The 19,416-nt window shown below is 37.9% G+C and overlaps 1 protein-coding gene across 7 annotated transcripts in view; it reads left to right on the top strand.

Moving 5' to 3' along the window:
* CDYL (chromodomain Y like) overlaps positions 1-18,422 on the top strand; it is a 100,672-nt gene extending 82,250 nt beyond the window's left edge. For all 7 annotated transcript variants that reach the window (XM_015854618.2, XM_015854623.2, XM_015854620.2 and 4 more), the window contains 5 exons: positions 7,124-7,380; positions 8,038-8,210; positions 11,039-11,249; positions 15,603-15,746; positions 16,585-18,422. In XM_015854618.2, the coding sequence (XP_015710104.1) occupies positions 7,124-7,380; positions 8,038-8,210; positions 11,039-11,249; positions 15,603-15,746; positions 16,585-16,743 (944 nt within the window). In that variant the 3' untranslated portion in view covers positions 16,744-18,422. The remainder of the gene's footprint in view (positions 1-7,123; positions 7,381-8,037; positions 8,211-11,038; positions 11,250-15,602; positions 15,747-16,584) is intronic.
* The last annotated feature ends 994 nt before the right edge of the window (positions 18,423-19,416 follow it).

Raw genomic sequence — 19,416 nt, 5'->3', positions numbered from 1 at the left:
ACCCACTGCCCTCTGGTGCAGACCCTTTCCTAATCCCCAGCTGCCCCTCCCATGACACAGCCCCATGCTGTTCCCTCTGGCCCTGTTGCTCTCATAGAGAGCAGAGCTCAGTGCTGTCCCTCAGCTCCTCTGCTCTTGGCTGAACAAACCCAGGGACCTCAGCTGCTCGTCATGCAACTTGCCCTCCAGACCTTTCCACATCTTCACAGCCCTTTGATGCTCACTAGTAGTTATGTCCTTACATCCACTGGAGATCTCAATCTGTGTTGCACTTTGCCAAGACCTCTGATCTTTTCACCTATACTTTCTTTCCCTTTTTCCTCTCCAGTGTCTCTGCTCAACTCTGTTGCTTTTTGCTCTGTAGCCCTTAAAGCAGCAGAAGTGCTCATGGAGTTGGTAGTCATCTTGCTTAAGCATGTGGCTCAGGACCAAACACCCAGCCCTGCAACACTTAAGATTTTTTTCCTATGATGTTACCCCAGGGAGTCAAATGAAGCTTCTTCCTTTATGCATACCCAGACAGTTATTTCTGATAAGGGGGTACTGCTGCAAAACAAATTGTCACCCAGCAACGTTTTCTGGTGCATATAACCCAAGTATAAGGTGTAGCCTGCCATATTGCACAATGACTTGCTGTTGTGTACAGGCAGGCAGCCTTTGTGCATCAAGCCAGTTCAGCCTCAGGTAAACTACTGACACTCCTTAATGAACCTGTTGGTTACTAGAACACAGGAGGTCAAGACATCTGCTGTTAATGACAGACCTCAGGCAGTGACTAGAAAGATAAACATACCTCCTTAAGGGAGATACATGAAAATAGAGGAGCTTCTTCACAGCTGGGATGCTCACTCCAGGTTCTCTGATTGAAAAATTTTCTTTCTGTAAAGCCAAACACATATGTATCAGTGTGCTAAGCATCTGGGAGTCCTCTGGCCCTGTTTGTAGGGTACGTTTCTCCACCTGAAAGCCAGATGTTTGTGTGGACAATTGTGAATGGATTTCTTGCTTCATTTATGTTAGAAGAATGAAATGTGAATACTTATTAACATGTTGTTTTCCAAAAGATGGCAAATGAAAATATCTAGTCAATGTAATGTTGCTGTACTTGTCTATTTTAATATCCTTAACTTAGCAAAATGTGCTAGGAAGTTTTGGTGTCCTTACAAGAATGATGTCATGTGTACAGGGCATGTATAGATTCATGTCTATACAGGAAACTGCCTGGCATGTCTTTTGGCAGAATCTATCTAAGCTAGCCTTACATTAGGGCACTCTTATTCCACATGAAGAGAGCCTTTTTTTAGATCACTTTGGGAATTGGATTAAATTGCAATGAAGTGCTCTTAATATAGAATGTGTTCACCTCAGGAGTTACTGTGAAATAGCTGGGTATACTTCAAGTTTTAAACCTTAGCCTGTTTTGTAGTAGCTTTCCTCTATAGATGAGCCCCGAGAGATGTCCTTACTTAACTCTCAAATCTGAGAGCATTTTGAATGAATGCTCTGATATCATAACCTGCAGCTCTGAAAGTATCGAAGGACAAGATAGCAGAAGGCTCTTCTCATAAAATGTACCTAGTGCTAAGTGGCCTCAAAAAGGAGTTGATAACTTGGGAATAGCTTTCTCTCATATGTATTTATTTGTAAGGAGAAGAAATACAAATGACTCTTTCCTTCCCTCATTAAATACTCTGTTGCATACTACTATGAATTATGGCTGGAATTTCTTGAGTGGAGTGATACCAGAACGACTTGCATTTTTATTTTTTTTTTTTTTCCTTTTTATTCTTTCAACCATCTTAAATTATCTTAAATAATAGCTAAATTGATGGGAATGGTCATGGGCTCTTTTCTATTTGTCAGTACCATTCCAGCTAGATTCAATGGGGAAAAAATCACTGCAAGGGAGCAATCCTAATTCGTCTAGATGTCGAGATAAAGGAGAACAAGAATTTATGTATCTGATGAGTGTTATTTCACCATATGTATATTGTATAGAATAAGGACGGAGATGTATTTGGACAATTTTTTGCAGTTGTTAAGAGGAGGGCCTTCCTTCCCCTCCACTGCAATACAGCAAAAATAAAGTTTACTTAATACATTATGCACAAAAATGCGTAGCTCTTTCTCAGAGATTGTGAAACTTGGGGCCCTGGGCAGACAGATAGAGTGTTTGGCAACCCTACCCATGGTAGAGAGCTTGGAACTGGATCATGTTTAAGGTCTTTTCTAGCCCAAGCCATTATTATTAGTAGTATTTTTCTTTCAAAAGTGACATGTGAACACTTTTTCAGAAACACAGAGTTAAAGAATATTGCTGGTGAAAGGTGTAAAAATGAAAAAAATCTGTATTTTCTTACAAATATTTGAAGTGACATTAAAGGAGGCTGGAACTTTTGCTTAATTCCACAGCATCAATACTGTGAATATATATATACTGGTTTGTTTATGTGTGTAGATAGAGCTCTTTGCTCAGTTTGAATTTCTACAGTCTCTGCCAATGCACTGCATTTTTAAAGTAATATTTGCTATGTAATTGTGGAAGCAGAGGTGGAAAAATTACTGGAAACTGTTATATGTTGTTTGCATTGCAGTATCACTGTCTGGGGTTGGTATCTTGTTGATCCTTGTCCTGTAGCTATATACAATCAAGAAGATGGTCTGAGAGAACATATGACCTCATCCATTTGCCTCCCATCTCACTTTAGATATTTCTTAACACGTATCAGACCCCTCTCAGTCGTCTTTTCCCCAGGTTCAACAGACCCAGGTTACTCAGCCTATTTTTTGGCATGAACTGTGTCTTCCATTATTTATTTATTTTTTCTTAACTAGCTTTTTGCATTGTATTTTTCCCTCTCTTGTACTTGAGTTGTAATCAGTTACAATTACATGTTATATTTGCAGTTAACACTTTAAGAAATCATTGCTGGCGTTAGTTCATTTGTTTACTGTGTAGAATGCTTCTTATTAACAATTCTGTTGTGTAGTTTAAGAGAAGTAGTTGCTGTGTTTTATTGTATAGGAAAGGTGTGAGGGTCCTATGATCCCCGTAGACGCAACTTAAAATACTTTAAACTTAAAATGAGCAATTGTCTATTAAAGTGAGATTACTTGCAGTGCAGATGTGTCCTGAGTAATGAGAAGGGGACAAAACGTAATTCTGTATGACACTGCCTATAGCAAAACATAAAACTGTAACCAGATAATGATTGATTCTGGACTAGATTTTTTTTCTCATCAGAAATGTCAGTGGATTTCTTTATGCAGTTTTCTAAAAACATTTACTCGGAGCTAGTTATATATATTTATAGATATATTTTAAAAGCCACAAATTATTTTAGCAAAGAGGAGAAAAGAGGCTTGGAAATACTATAAGTCCCCTGTCTTGAATATTGTGTGCCGTTTTGAACCCCGTTCCAAGATTTAGCCGAAGAGAAAAGCACACAGAAGGGTGACATGTGGAATGTCTTCTGGAAGAAGGAAGGGAAATTGGATTGGGACTGACCCATTTGGAGGAAGGTTGGACTGAAAGGAATGAAGGAAATGAAAAATCACAGGGTTGTAGAGTTTGTAAGGGATCTCTGGAAAGAGTCTAGTCCAATTCCCTGCTAAAGCAGGTTCTTTGGAGGGTGTCCAGACAGGTCCCGAATATCTCCAGAGAAGGAGCCTCCACAACCTCACTGGACAGCCTGTCCCAGTGCTCCATCATCCTCAAAGTAAAGATGTTATTTCTCATGTTCAGATGGAACTTCCTGTGTTCCCATTTCTGCCCACCATCCCTTGTTCTATTGTTGTATGTCACAGAAATGGTTCCACCCCCATCAGCTTGACTCCTACACTTCAGATATTTATAAACTTTAAGATCCTAGAGAGGATCTTCTTCAGGCTGAACAGTCTGAGGTCTCTCAGCCTTTCCTCATATGGGAGAGGCTCCCTGCCATTCACGTCTTTGTTGCCTTCCGCTGGCCTCTGTCTAGGAGATCTGATCTCTTGTTTTGAACTCAGTGTGTTTATCTGGGAGATTCCTGGCATCATGTATTTTGATTGTTCTCGCCTTCATACTTTGGGAACATGGCCTTCTTGTGTTCTTGTCTTCTCTAGGAAGGGTGAGGATGTTACCTTTGCTGTTCTGTCCTTCTTTCAACTCCCACACTTTGTGTCTGCCTTCCTTTGTGAACAGGAAAAAAAAAACCACCCAAAGCCAGTGTTCCAACTGCAACTATGATCTGTTTAAAAAATAAACATAGCTCTGCATTCACTTGTGTAACCTTTACCTGTTTATGTCTATCACAAAGCTCTGCTTTACATCTCTGGTCTGTTTCTTTGCTTTTGAGGACTGAATGTCAAAGAAACTGTCCCCTATGCTTCAAGGTGTAGAATACCAGACATGCGTTGCTAGTAACAAATGCTAATTGAACTTTTTTTAACTCTGTCAGTGGAAAAATTCTCCTTCATGTCTTGTAAACACACTTGAAACAATTACATGGGAACCGAAAGCCCATCGGCTTTAGAAACAGCACTTCAGCACAAGCTAAATATCCCTTTTTCCACTGAACTGCAGCTGTCCCTTGTTTGTGGTTTGGAACTAACTATTGACAAGTGTGGACAAAATTTACAGAAGAACCTAAAACATCTCTTGCCCATTCAAAAAGCAAGAAAAGTGTGTGGTGTTTATATCTTGTTCCCTCTTGCCAAATTTTCTGCTGCTTGAGTACATCCTTAGCAGTATAAGTTGTGAGCAAAGGTCTACTCAAAGTTCTTAGGCAAGTTTACTGACTGAAGGTTTTTTGTTGGTGGGTTGTGAGGTTCTTTTTAGTTCAGTCTTGTCTCCTGCACTCTCCCAGTTCCCTACTTTTTCTGTCCTTGACATCACAAAAAGCACTAAAATCAATATATCAAGGTTTAGAAATCATGTTTGCTTTAATTCATATTTCCTATGGAAAAAAAACAAACTGTTGCAGACAGTGATGCAATTTCATCCTATTTTCCTAAAGAAATATGGTGTAACAGTATTGTTTCTGTGCGTTTCCCTTGATGGGAATCATTTTTAAAGGAACGTAATCTGTATAGTATGGTTGGAAAGGGAAGAGTATCTAAAGCATCACTCATCAATTTCACATTTGGTCTGCATAAAATTTTTATTTATTCTGTTGAAAAGAAAACAGGGAATTTGATGAGATGTAGAAAAACTTGGGAATAAGCGTGAATCTTTTGTGACAATGTAAAATATTTATCTTCCTTTTCATTTTATTCACACCTATTCTCTCTGAGGTTGTTTACAAGCTGAACTCAGCTCTGTAAACCTTTTCACTTCAAACAATTAAAATCTTGAGTTAGCTTTTTCTCAAGAAGATAAAGACATATAATAAGAGAATTTAAACACCAATGCAAAGGTTTGGAAATAGCAAAGTAAAACCTTATTGCATAGTTCCTTTGACAGGTAAGTTGCCTATTTAATTAGGCAAAATTTCTTCTCAGAGTGGTGAGGTGGTGGCACAGGCTGCCCACAGGGGGGGTGGAGTCACCTTCCATGGAGGTGTGCGATAAATATGTAGATGTGGCACTGAGGGATGTGATTAGTAGGCATGGTGGGGAATGGGTTGGTAGGTGGACTAGATGAACTTAGTGGTCTTTTCCAACCTTCACGATTCTGTGTTTTTAATAAGACCAGATTTATGATGAGAGGAGTATTTATTTACAAATGTTTAATATAAAGGTTCACTTATTTGAAAGCAGTTTCTGTAATACAAGTAGAAGGAAAAGTTTAATGTCCCAGATTTGCTTTCGTTAGCTTTTATATGAGACTTCATATGGGTCAAATTAAGCAACACTTAAATAAATTTGAAATGTGGGAATATAAATTATTTGGGTGAGTCTATATAACGCCTTCATTACACCAACAATTGTGTTTTGTAAATAAACAATTACAGCTTCATTTGTTATCCAAACTTGAAAAATATGGCTTCTTCAGCAAGTTTTTTGAAGAATGAAACAAGATCCAGCAGTGATGTTTAATTGCCTGTTTGTGTTTAAATTCTGCTTTTTAAAGGCAACATGTTGATGATGTCCAGAAATATCAGTGAGATAAGGACTGAGGCTATCTAGTAGATTTTGACACAGACTAATATCTCGGTTTTCAGCAGAAGGCTTTCAAACCTTCTGTGTCATGGCCTGCAGCATTTTTTCCAACATCTTAATCCCACTGTTGCCTTTCACCTTGCACATTCCATTACATTAATCTGATGAATTTTACGTTGAGATTTTAACATATAGATGGGTATAATAAAGCCAAGATGTTCTTATTTTCTCTTGTGAATGCTAATTATTTGATATTATGCACCCTAATGTGGAGTACAGAAAAACCTATCCCTTCTGTGCTATGACGAATGGCCTGTTTACTTGCATTCCTTCAAATACTGTCTATTTAAATTACTGGGAACAAGACCAGAAAGACATAATACTCAGTTTGCCAGTTTTAATAGCAGAATTGTTTAGACTTGAGAAATATCTCATTGTCTATGAATCCATTAAAATATCCATCACTGTATGGGTCTTGTTTCTTTCCCAAAGCAATATAGCCTGTATTTCTTCATTTCTGCTTTCCTTTAAAGACTATTATGGTTTCTATGATCTCGTCGATCAAGGTATTTATTTGGCTTGCTGTGTCATTTTTCTTCCATTTATTAACTTCTTGTTGTTTGAAATTGAAAGGCATCTGCTTCCTCTTTGCAATTGTGATGCTGTCAGACCATGTAAAGATGTTGAAAAAAGAAAAAGCAGGGTATTACTATCTCTCCTGATTCTATTTACTTATTATACTTCATAAACCTACTGAAGTGCATTGACATTAGGGACAAATAAACCTTTCCCTACTCCCTAAGAACAAATATTGCTGGTTTGCTTTGCTCTTTTTCTCACAAATGTAAAATTCATTTGTATTATTGCTCAGTGTGCAGTGTATGTTTCTGTAACATTTCACCAACTTCCCTGGGAAGAAGTTCAATATTAATTATATGTTCACAACTGTATGCATAGCGTGTTTTCATGCTGTAGGGATTATGAGACTGTTGAACTAATACAATGTAATTAATAGGATGTTACTACTTAAACTATTTTCTAGGTACATCTACGTTTATGGAAGCATTAGCAGCCAATGGTACAACCAACATGCAGACTTCTGTGACAGGAGTGACAGCCAGCAAGCGGAGGTTTATTGATGACCGTAGAGATCAACCTTTTGATAAAAGGCTGCGTTTCAGTGTGAGACAAACAGAGAGTGCATACCGGTACAGAGACATTGTTGTCAGGAAACAAGATGGATTCACGCACATCTTGCTATCAACAAAATCATCTGAAAATAATTCACTAAATCCAGAGGTCAGAACAGTTCTAATTTTGAAGGGGGGCAGGGGGAAGAGGTGGTGAGGGTGCAAAAGGAATTATAACGCTCTTGGCCTTATTTCTACCTTTTATTCAGGCACAAACACACTACATGAGATCTGGGGCTTTGCTTGCAAGTTACTATACATCCAACCGACTTGTAGCATAATTCAGTTGAGGGTATTAACTTATTATTACCTGAACTTTTGATGTTGAAGACAACATCGGAACTTCTGTTATGTGGAGATCAGTGAAGAGCAACTGAAAACAAACTTTAGCCTGAATAAAGGTTCTTTTCCTCTGGACTGGTTGCATGTGCCATCTGCTGTCCAAATTACAGAAATGCTGAATTAATTCTGTAGTTGGAGATAACATCTAATGTATCTTTTCTTAACAATTTCATTATCTCACTCTAATTCCGTTTAGAAACACAAAGCTAATACTGGTGGGGCTTTGGGTTGTTTTGCTGTTTATTTGTTTTTAAACTTCCTTACATTTGAATAACAAACTTTATAAATGATAACTTTTGGTTCGTAAGGAAAAATGAAGGATCTCAAAGACTGAGATCTTTCATGACTAAGGGGGAAGAACAGCACACTTAATGCTGTAATAAAAGTATTCTAATCAATTTATTTATCTATTTTTTTCCTCCAGGTAATGAAGGAAGTCCAAAGTGCACTGAACACAGCAGCTGCTGACGACAGTAAACTTGTGCTGTTCAGCGCAGTTGGTAGCATTTTCTGCTGCGGTCTTGATTTTATTTATTTTATACGACGCTTAACGGATGATAGAAAAAAGGAAAGCACTAAGATGGCAGAAGCTATTAGGTATGTAAACATATCTTCAGTAATCTGAGCAGGTATTTTTCCTTATCTAGTCTGACTTGCTTTATCTTTTCTATTTCCGTGGCTTCTAATTCAAGAGTACTTCAGATATTCACCTGTTATGTGATATGCACACAGCACTTTTATACTCCCTGTCCATTTCTGTTTGGGTTCTTATTTTATGCATACCTATTTATATTATTAAAATTTAACTGCGGAAGCTGGCATTATGATAATATTTATTCAGTTGAAGCCAATTCTAAAAGACTTCAACAACCACATGCTTTCAGGATCACTAACTGAACACAGAAACACAAGATGATTGTGTTGATGATTGTGACTGAACAATTAACAGTGTAGTTGATAAAGAGCAGTAGAATTATGGATATTTTAGAAATAAAATAGTAGTGAATTAGTTAATACTAGTTACCTGTTGTGTTTTAACCCAGCAAGCAGATGAACGCCATGCTGCCTTTTGCTCATTCCACGATGTCTCTGTGGGTTGGGGAGAAAATTGGCAGGAGGGAAAAAATGTTGGAATTTTAGGAAGATTAAAAACTATTTACTTAGACAGAAAAGGAAGAAGAAAATTACAGTAATGATAATTTATACACATATACACTACTATGAACTAGAAGAATGTTTATGGAATAGTGTGTGGTTCTTCTGTGCCCATGTACAGGGAAGCAGCTTATCCTCTGAATGCTTTTTTAAGGCCCGAGATCTTGCAATAACTTCTGCATACTTCCAGAATAACTATACTCTTTCAGAGACCTATGTTCAGTTGCTATCATGCTGTACATGTCTAAACTTTAAATTTATGAGTGAAGACCTTTTTAATAGGAATCCCACGTTCAGTATCTAAAACTGAATTGAAAAGCCACCTGTCATTCAGAGCAAAAGACTGTTTCACAGGTGCTAATTCCTATATGCTCACCTCAGAATTAATAATCATGTACCCGCACTAAATATGGACAACTTTATCCTTATGTGTCAGACCTATTAACTACTTGAGGGAGCTGGGCTTTTTCAGCTTGGAGAGCAGAAGTCTGCAGGGTGACCTCATTGAAGCCTTCCAGTACCTAAAGGGAGACTACAAACAGGAGAGGAGTCAACTCTTTACAAATATGGAAAAAGGCAGGACAAGGGGAAATGGTTTTAAGTTGAAAGAGGGAAGATTTATGTTGTATGTCAGAGGGAAGCTCTTTGTAGAGAGAGCGGTGAGGTGCTGGAACAGGCTGCCCAGAGTGGTTGTGTATGCCCTGTCCCTGGGGATGTTCAAGGCCAGGTTGAATGGTGCCCAGGGCAACCTGGTCTAGTATTAAATGTGGAGGTTGACAGCCCTGCCTGTGCCATGGGGGTTGGAGCTTGATGACCCTTGAGGTCCCTTCCAACCCAAGCCATTCTATGAGTAACTAAGAAATATCAGCATCTTACTTTTGAGTTTGGAATTCTCTCTCCCTACCCCCCAACTTTTATGTACGCATTTTTAATATATCTTTTGTTTGAGAGAAGGGAAATCATAAACATCCATACTTTTATTGGAACTGGAACAATGGTCTTTTTGTGTTGATCAGTATGAGAATACACAAGTGTATATCATCCCATCATCTAAGAGAGAGTGGCTGTATGAGGCACAATATTTTAACACAAATGCTTCCATGTCAGTGTCATTAAACCCACATCTGTCCTGTAAATCTGCCTTGTTGGACTGGGAGCAATATCAGATTTTCTCAGGATCACAGAGTGGCTGAGGTTGGAAGGGGACCTCAGGGTTCATCTGGTCCACTCAGTAGGGTGCCCAGGACCAAGTCACGACAGGGTTTTGAAGTTCGTGCTCATTGCCTCTTGTTACTGAGCACCACTGGAAAGAGCTTAGCTCCATCTTTTGTGCAGCCTCCCTTCAGGTTTTTGTATACATTGACAAGATCCTTCCCACACTCTGACCTTTCTGTTCTCCAGGCTGAACGGTCCCAACCTTTCCTCATAGAAGATATGCTCCGGTCTGTTAATCAGCTTTGTGGCCCACCACTGAACACTGTCCAGTTACACCCCATCTCCCTTGTATTGAGGAACCCAGAACTGGACTCAGTATTTTGGGTGTGTTTTTCCTAGTGCTAAGGGAAAAGCACTCGTTTCACTCAACCTGTTTATGACACTCCCCATAATTATCATTAGCCACCTTTGCCACAAGGCAAATGTCCAAAGTGGTGTCCACTGGGACCAAGTCTTTTTTTTCTGCCAGGCTGCTTTCATTGGCCTCCTGCATGAATTGGTGCATGGGGCTGTTGCTCCCATGCTGGACTTTGCACTCCTTTTTGTTTAACTTCATGAGGTTCCTGTTAGATGTTTCTCCAGTCTGTAGAGGTCTCCGTGTGGCAGAACAATACCGTAGCCAGCTTTTTAATGGTCAGTAAGCTTTCTAAGAATACGCTAACCCACCTAGGTCACAAATGAATTTAATCATGACTGGACTGAGTACCTAGCCATGGGATGCAGTGCAGGAAACTGGCTTCCAACTAGACTTCGTACCACTGATCACCACCCTCTGGGCCCAACCATTCAGCCAGTTTTCAATCCACCTCACCATACTCATACTTCATCAGCTTCCCTGTGAGGGTTTTGTGGGAGATGGTGATGAAAGACTTACTGAAGTCTAGGCAGACAATATCTGCTGCTCTGTCCTCATTGGCAAAGCTAGTTACCTCACAGTAGGTTATCAGGTTGGTTTTGAAAGTGACGTTGCTATAGAGATTAATTATTACTGAGATCTCAAGGGCCTGGTATATTTTGCTTTTAATACATGAGTGCATGTTCTTGTTTTTCTTCAGGAATTTTGTGAATACTTTTATTCAGTTTAAGAAGCCTATCATTGTAGCAGTAAATGGCCCAGCCATTGGACTTGGAGCATCTATATTGCCTCTGTGTGACGTGGTTTGGGCTAATGAGAAGGCTTGGTTTCAGACACCATACACTACTTTTGGACAAAGTCCAGATGGATGTTCATCCCTTACATTCCCCCGGATAATGGGCCTGGCTTCTGTAAGTAGCTTGCAGGGCAGGGGATGACAGCTTCACAACACAGTTGTGAAACTTTATCCAGTGACTTCACAATCTTTTAAGCTTTGCTGTCTTTATTTTCTTTCTCTCTTGAAAACTTTTCATGAGAAACCAGTATTTATAGGTTTTCTGCTGTTACAACTTATCTTACACCTGAAGGCACCAAATAGCAAGTGTGGGACCTAATCCCACATCATGCGCACCCTTAACCCTTATGGTGGCAGCAGGGGGAGATGTGTACCTGGATACGTACGCCCAGCTGAGGTCTTCAGAAGACCAGCCACTGGTGTCTTGCTTTCAGCACAGCATCAGCAAGTGTAAAGAGTACACTGGTCTGTGCTTATGTATCAGATCCCTGTATCGCCAGCTATCAGCAGTCTTAAGCTAATATGCAAAATAGGTAAATGAGCTTTCATGCACTCATTCTCAAGAAGTTGTGCTGAACTTCCTTACATTATGGATCTCTCCTGGTGTTAAATGAGTGTGTTATGCAGGAAATACTTGGTCCAAGTCACCCTTGCAAATCTTTTTTTCTCTTCTTAATTTTAGCTTTGTGTATTGTATATGCAGTTTTACTGGCTTGAGGTAACTGATAATGCTTTGCATTGCTGCTGAAGCTATAAGCCACATTATTTTTCTCTTCTTCCTTGTTTTCCAATCAGATGAAAGAACTGAATGTAAGAAAATATTACTTAAACTGTTCTTACCTACGTTATTTTGTGCTGTTTACTTTTTTTATGCTGCATTCCTTGGAAACTTGGACCTACATCCCATTCCAATCAAAACTGAATAGTTACAGTGTGAAACAAGCACTCGTAGCTCTGTGTTTTTTTCCTAAGTTACTGTTTATTATAAAATCCAGTTTTCCCCCATAGGCATTTACTGTTTTTAAAATACAGATTTTTTGGTATGTTAAGAGCACCAGTTCAAACAGATCTCATAACTAATTATTTGCGTGATGTCTGGATTTAGTCAGTAGAAGAGAACAGAAAAGGTAATTGAAACAGGTTAATAGTTATGAGTGTATTTAATATATTAGCATGTTACAACCTACTGATTGTTCCTTTCCCTTTTTATTTGGCCATCAATCCATTCATTCATCCATTCATCCATCCATTCCATCCATCTTCGTCCTTTAGAGTGAGTCTTGTGGTTGTTACTTTTTGTTTCTTCAGAATTTTCATAAAAACACAAGCTCTTCCCTGGTGTACTCCTTCATGTGCCTTTGTGAATGCTCTCATTCTTAAACCTAAAGATTTAAACACGAAGCTCCTAGTGCTAATAATTCCGTATTATTCCGTAGCTAAATGCATTTTCCAAGGGAAAGCCCAAGCTTCTGCTTTCATTCTATCGTTGACTCTTTGCAGTACAGCAGTATAAATGCTGTGGAAGATGAAGTTGGTCCTTAATCAGTGGGTTTTGTGAAATACATTCAGAAGCCATGTTAGAAATTTCACAAAATCAGCATACTTTGCAGAGAAGTCAGCAGAAACAAGAGGCAACAAGCAGGAGATGACAAACATGCAGGGGAAAAAAGTCATACAAAAGAAGGGGGATCTCTGTGTGCTTTAAAATTTTTTTACAGATGTATTGAAGCAGATACCAAGCCAGTCCTGCACTTAGCTCTTGTAGACTGGTTTCATTGCATTCCTTTTATCAGCAGCACCTAGTTAAAAAGAAAAACCCATCTAGAACAAGATTGTTGGAAATACCTTTGCTAAATGGGTCAGTCTTGGCTGCTGAGCAGTCGGTCATGTAGAATTTTTTCCTAGAATGCGGTTGGTGTGAAGCTCATTACTGCAGGAAATTTGAAGTCCAGACCTTAGAATTCAATACTGATTCCGTATTGGGAATACCAAGAAATTTAGAAGGAAGCTTAAGCCCTGCTTTTTAGTTCTGAAAGCAAATCTGTAATAGAGGTTGTGAAGTCTGTTTGGGAAGCCCTGTTATTGTGTCTGCTCTGGAATTCTTGCTCTGTTTCTTTTATGGTTCTGGCCATAAAGCACAGAAGCTGTGTGACCAAGTTCCACTCACTGGCTTTTTTTCAACCAGTCTCTAGCATACTAGCACTATGTCTTAAGCTTTTGTGTCAGGCATGGGGGATTCATATTTCTTAGTGTCTGTAGTCTGCACTAGTCACGGTCTTTAGCACTATAGAGAGCAGCTGCCTCTTGACAGCAGCGCATGGGAGAGTTGAGGTGTTCCATGGCATCTAGACTTGTGTGGTAGTGCCTTGATGGACTTTGTTTTGACAGAGGGAAACAGAGATCAGCAGATGTCTCAGTGCAGTATGGGAATTTCTCAGTGAAAGGATAAGTATGAAACTGAGTCAATGAATACGAGAGTTGATCATGAGAATGTGGTGTTAATGAAGTATTTTTATCATCTTCATTTCTGTGGCTGTTTCTATTTGTTAGAAAGCAAGCAACAAGTATGTTAAATATCAGAGCAGATACAAGATGCAGTCAGATGAATAAAACTTGACAGTGGGTCTCCAGCATACAATGAATGTAAATCTAAAGACTCCCCTTCAAAATCTGTCAGCTGAGATCACTGTTAAGAATATGTATTTCACGTGAGCTTTTGTTAATGCTGTGATAGAGCTTGCAGAAATAAGATGATTGCACTGCTAGTGCTTGTTGTCTTCACATTCAGGAGAACAGCGTCTTTGAAAATAATAATAATGTTTTCTAACCTTCATTTTTTTAACCTCATCACTTAAGACCTATGTGAAGAATATGTAACTGCTGATTAGCTGACTTACTTAAGGTGTTAAATTTCCCAACTCCCAGTAGATTCACATTTTGTTCAAAATCAGTGCTAAGTATCTTTCAAAATTCAAATCCAATTTCCAAATATTTTTTTCCTCCATTTCCTATTTTTCAGTCCAAATTGTGTATGTCACTGATTTTTGGGTTTAGAGTATAGTTTGTGTGTGATCTAGAAAATTAGAAGGTAGAATTACAATGATAAATCTTGCATAGTTAAGCTTGCTGGAACCTTTCACAGGGATATATAACATATATGTCAAAGATCCTAGGATGCATTCCTTTTCACAAGCCTACTGAGCTGGGGGTCAGCAACCAAACAGCCTCATGTTCCAAGTGTCCAGTGATGGCTTTGTCATATTTTGAATGTAATTAGTCATTAAAGAGCAGTAAAGCTGATTTTTTTTTTTTTTTTTTTCAAGATTGACAGTTTCTCTGAGCTTTTAATGTTCACTGGCTATTTCTGTGCAGATGTCAAGGCAAATACAAAGTTTTAACTGTCTGTATAAGAAGCTTCGTTAAGAGATACATAAACATGTAGGGTCATGTTTAACAGGGAAGCTATTAAATAGTCAAGTGTGTGATTGGAAATCAAAGAACTTTACAGAGACTGTTGTATAAAATGTATTGTTCTTCTGTACCTTTATTAATGTTTTTTTTTTCAATGCATAAGGTCTTCCTAAGATTCTGGGTTCTGTTTAGTTTTTGTTTGTTTGTTTGTTTTGTTTTTTGCTGTGTTTGTTGTTGTGGGGTTGTTTGTTTAATTCCTTCCAAAAAAAGGCTCTTCTGGCAGCTTTGGAAAGAATTAATCAGTTCAATGTTAATTTTCTTTGAACGGAATTCAGCTAATATCCAATTCACTTGCTTCGATGGGTTTTGGAGATGGAACTCCAAAAGATAAGCCAGCTATTTTAAATGTATCACAAATGAAATGCTATAGTGCTGAAGACATTTGAGACAGGCTCAAAATAAACCACATATATTTAGGTTTTGGAGTGTTCAGTATTAAGCGGTCTGCTGTTATTTTTATTTTTTTTAACTCTGCTTTCCATACGAGATAAGCATTTCAAAGGAGGTCTACTACCAGAACTGGCTTATTTTTATAATTTACAGATAAATGTAGGCTTTTAGGTTTTTTTTAATTATTTTTATTTTTATTTTTAGGAAAGATTTAGTTGCTGCAAGCATTGTTATCATGGAAAGCAAGGTGATGAGTTCATTACAGATCTGTTAGGCATTGTAACCTATTACCATAAGTACAGTTAATCATGGCTGCAGTGCTCCAAGAAAGCTGAAGCTTATGAACGCTCATTAATAGGAAATGACAAAAGCCATCTACACATTCCACACTTAACCACAGATTTCTATTCTGCAACTACTGAAGCTGTGCAGTCAGCACCACTGACCAGCTCATCTGTAGGCAACTCCTTAATAACTGAAGTTGGAAGAGCCTTAGTCAAACTTTTTCAAATAGCGTAGGCATTTTCTCTTTTCTTTTGAGCATTTTTCCTTTAATGAGTTCTGTCTCATTACATTTCATACCAGAAGTAACTTTCTATCCCTTCAGGCCAATGAAATGTTGTTCAGTGGAAGGAAGTTGACTGCGCAAGAAGCTTGTGCCAAAGGACTGGTCTCTCAAGTGTTTTGGCCAGGAACGTTCACACAAGAAGTAATGGTTCGAATTAAGGAACTGGTGACATGTAATTCAGTTGTAAGTGTCCTTAATTTAACTATAAACAACTTATCATAAGGAAATAAATAAAAATTGATGTATTGCTAGACTACATCATTATACCCTCCATCTCTTAAAAGAAGACAAGGGTCACGCTCCAGTATAGTAATGACTGTAAATGTGTTTTCTTAGTTTCTTTGTTGTTGTTCTGGATTTCTTAAGGAGTTTATATCTGATTTTTTTTTGTTTGTTTGATCACATGCTGTAATATGTTGTGGTTAAGATCACTGCACTCTTAAGTTAAAAACAAAGTATATTTCTTAAGTATAAATGATACGGTAAAGAAGTCCAACTTTTTCTAATTAACAGTGTAAGCAGTTGCCCTAAATGTATCTTGTGTTGTAATTTAAATTATCAAGGAAATTGATGACTCAAAAATATTTGTGTAGCAAAAACACAGTTTTTGACAATAGGGTAAGCTTTCAGTTTTTACTGGTGATGCTTGTGGCATTTGTGTCTTCATGCGCTTCTGGTCATTCTGTATGATGGCTGCAACTGCCACAATCCCCTGCTTCCTCAGAGTAAGAGATACAATACAAAGCAACTGTTCTGTGCATGAAAATTGTGGATTGTGAAAATGCTGAAATGTTCTAAATATTGCTTAAATTAGGATGTCTACCTGGTTACTGGAGCAGTTCTGGATAACAGTATTACAGTTAACTTTCAATTAAGTTAGTTTTCTCTCATTATCACTATAAAGTCATACACGCGTAGTACATGAAAAGCTTAAATTCATGAATGACATCGGGATCCGTTTATATAAAACTTAATGCATAAGTTGCTCAAAACTGAACAAACTCTTCTTTTTCTGGTGTAGGTACTTGAAGAATCCAAAGCTCTAGTACGTAATATTATGAAGGTGGACTTGGAACAGGCAAATGAAAAGGAGTGTGAAGTTTTGAAGAAAATCTGGGGCTCAGCACAGGGGATGGACTCGATGTTAAAATATCTGCAAAGAAAAATCGATGAGTTCTGATGAGGTGCCCATTGACACTGGAATTGTACTTCTTGGACATCAGGGCAAATAAAATATGCCCATTTTAAAACCTATATAAACTCTCCCCTGGCTCAGCTTGGGAACAGTAGTATATCCCTCCTCCCTACCCTTCCCTCCCCCCCCATTTTATTGTCAAGGGGTATGAAAGTACTGTATCACTTAAATTTGAACAAAACTCCTTTCTCCCTGATTGTTTTGTGTGTGTACATATATATGCACATGCATAAAGTGCGTGTGTACATATAACTTTTATATATACAAAATATAATGTGTGAGGTTGTGTACGTAGACACATGCACACACAAGGTAAACAATGATAGAGTGCACTACTTCCCATCTCCTTAAAGGCTCTAGTTTTGGTCATCGTTGGCTAGTACTGTATAAAACAGAATGGATTAAAAAGTGAAATGGTGTTGCATTATTTTTTTGTGTGGCAGGGAAGTTTGGAATAATGCTTTTCTTTTATCATTATAATACAGAATTGAAACGGGTATTAGCCAGCCCTTACTTTCACTGTCCAACAAGTCAGCTAAGACATAAGGCACTGTCTCAGAAGAAGGTTGACATACCTCAATGGAACATCCTAACATTTTTCAGATGTACACCTTAAAGTTTAAATCAAAAATATTGCCCAAAAGAGTGTGCTCAGGATTCATGCTAAGGAAGCACTCTGCCCTTTTCAGAGGAGTGATATAGAGGTGTGTCAGGAAGGAGAGCAGGAACGTGTTTAATTCTTACCCAGATAACGTGAAGAAACCACTGTCTCTTGGGGAAAGGCAATGAGGGGGATAGCAAGGGGAATGCGGAGGGGTAAGGGAAAAAAAAAGACAAAAAAAGCTTGTTTTGCAGTATTAGTGAATCACTGAATATCTATGTATGGATATCCTAAGTTATAAGTTAGTTTTAGTGGGTTTTCAAATAGCCTTTTTTTTTTTTTTTTTAAATAACTACATAAGTGCTTCTGTTGCTGGGTGAGAATACTACTTTATATACAGTTGTTTGGGTTGTGTTGTTTTTTTTTTCCTATTTGCTGGTTTAATTGATGTATTACACCAAAAATGCATTTTATGTTCATAAATTTTAGGTTCACTTAGAATATATTATTTAATAAGTTAAAATTCTTTTGGCACACTATTAAGTAAAAAAAAAAAAAAAAAAAAAAACCTTAAAAAAAACTACCTTATATTAGATGTTTAATGTTCTTTGTCTATGCTTTTTTTTTTTTTTTAATTTTAAATATACACTATATACAGTATGGTGTAAAAGAGTGCCCTGTGTAAATAGACCTATTTTGCATTCCTTTCAGGAGTGGTTATTGATTCCTGACTGCAGATATCTATTATTATTTGGGTATCTGTGCTTGCAATCTTATTGAATGTATTATGAAGAATGGGATAGAAATCAAACCTTATTTTTGTACAGTTTTGAAGTTTTTACTTGGAACTGACCCACCTCCCCTTCCCAGTGGAGAGCTGTACAGTGTGTAAATCTGCCTTTACCTTGGATTGGTACAGTATTTTTGCATCTGTGGGACCTACTTTTTTGTTCTAGTAGTTTGAACTATATATAAACTGTACAATCTGTAAAGTTTTTATAGAATAAATATTCAGCTGTGAAAACTGGTTAAATAAAACTAATATTTCTTAACACATTTTAAACGTTGTTCTCATACAGTTGTCTTTTTCAAAGGCAGTTCTGATTTTAAAGGAAGTACTGCTTAGATATTGAAAATTAGCACCTTCAACATTCATGCTTTACTCTGTCAAACATATATAAGCTCCTAGTTGTTTCCTCCAAGGAAAAGCTGAAAATCAACCAGTTGTGGTAAACTGTACCAACATTTATTCTGAGAAGAGGTGGATAACACTTCAGGACAGCCCTTTTCTGGCACCTTGGAAGAGGCACTTGGGCATAGGTTGAATTTTGGCTTGAGACTCATTTATGCTGTCCTTACATACAGAAGGATTACACTGAAACAGCAGACTGGACCTAGAGATAGGTAGGAGGAATAACACCAAGTGGAGATCAACCAATTGAATTCTGCTTCATTTTGTGCTGTTACAGTTAGCCAGGCTGTTGCAATGCATGCCTACAAGTTGCATAGTCAGTTGCAAATAAATTGGAAAAAAATCCTTAGTTCAGACCAATTTCTGTACACAATAACTGGCTTCTTTTATGCTTTCAATCATAAATGTACATTCCACTACACAGATACTTTTTTTCTGTATGAAAATGCTGTACAGTCCCAGATAGGTCAGGAAGTACCTTTGGTGCCCAGTAGTTACTGATATGCAAAACTTACCTGTGGAGGGTCAGAACTTTTTTCATTGAAGGTCAGAAGCATTCAGCAGAAACTGTAAAACAGTAAAGGTGCAGGTAGTTATACTGAAGAGGTTGTGTAGAGAGAGTAAACGATGTAGGGTTTATTATTTCTTTGGCTCTAGGGTGAATATGCAGAAGAAATGAATACAAAAAACTCACCCCGCACGTGAGGCCCATCCAATAAGACAGGCTTCAAGAGTTGAAGTAGAACATACTTTGCTCTTTTTTACAGCCTCCCTTCAAATCTGAATTGCTACCATCAATCCCTGTCCACAGGAGCCATCTCCAATAGTGTAGGTATGTGAATCTTCTAGAGTCTTCTCTTATTAT

The sequence above is a fragment of the Coturnix japonica genome, chromosome 2 (genome assembly GCF_054131305.1).
Source record: "Coturnix japonica strain WE chromosome 2, WE-NBRP24, whole genome shotgun sequence".
Taxonomy (NCBI): domain Eukaryota; kingdom Metazoa; phylum Chordata; class Aves; order Galliformes; family Phasianidae; genus Coturnix; species Coturnix japonica.
This window is presented reverse-complemented; position numbering and strand designations above follow the sequence as displayed.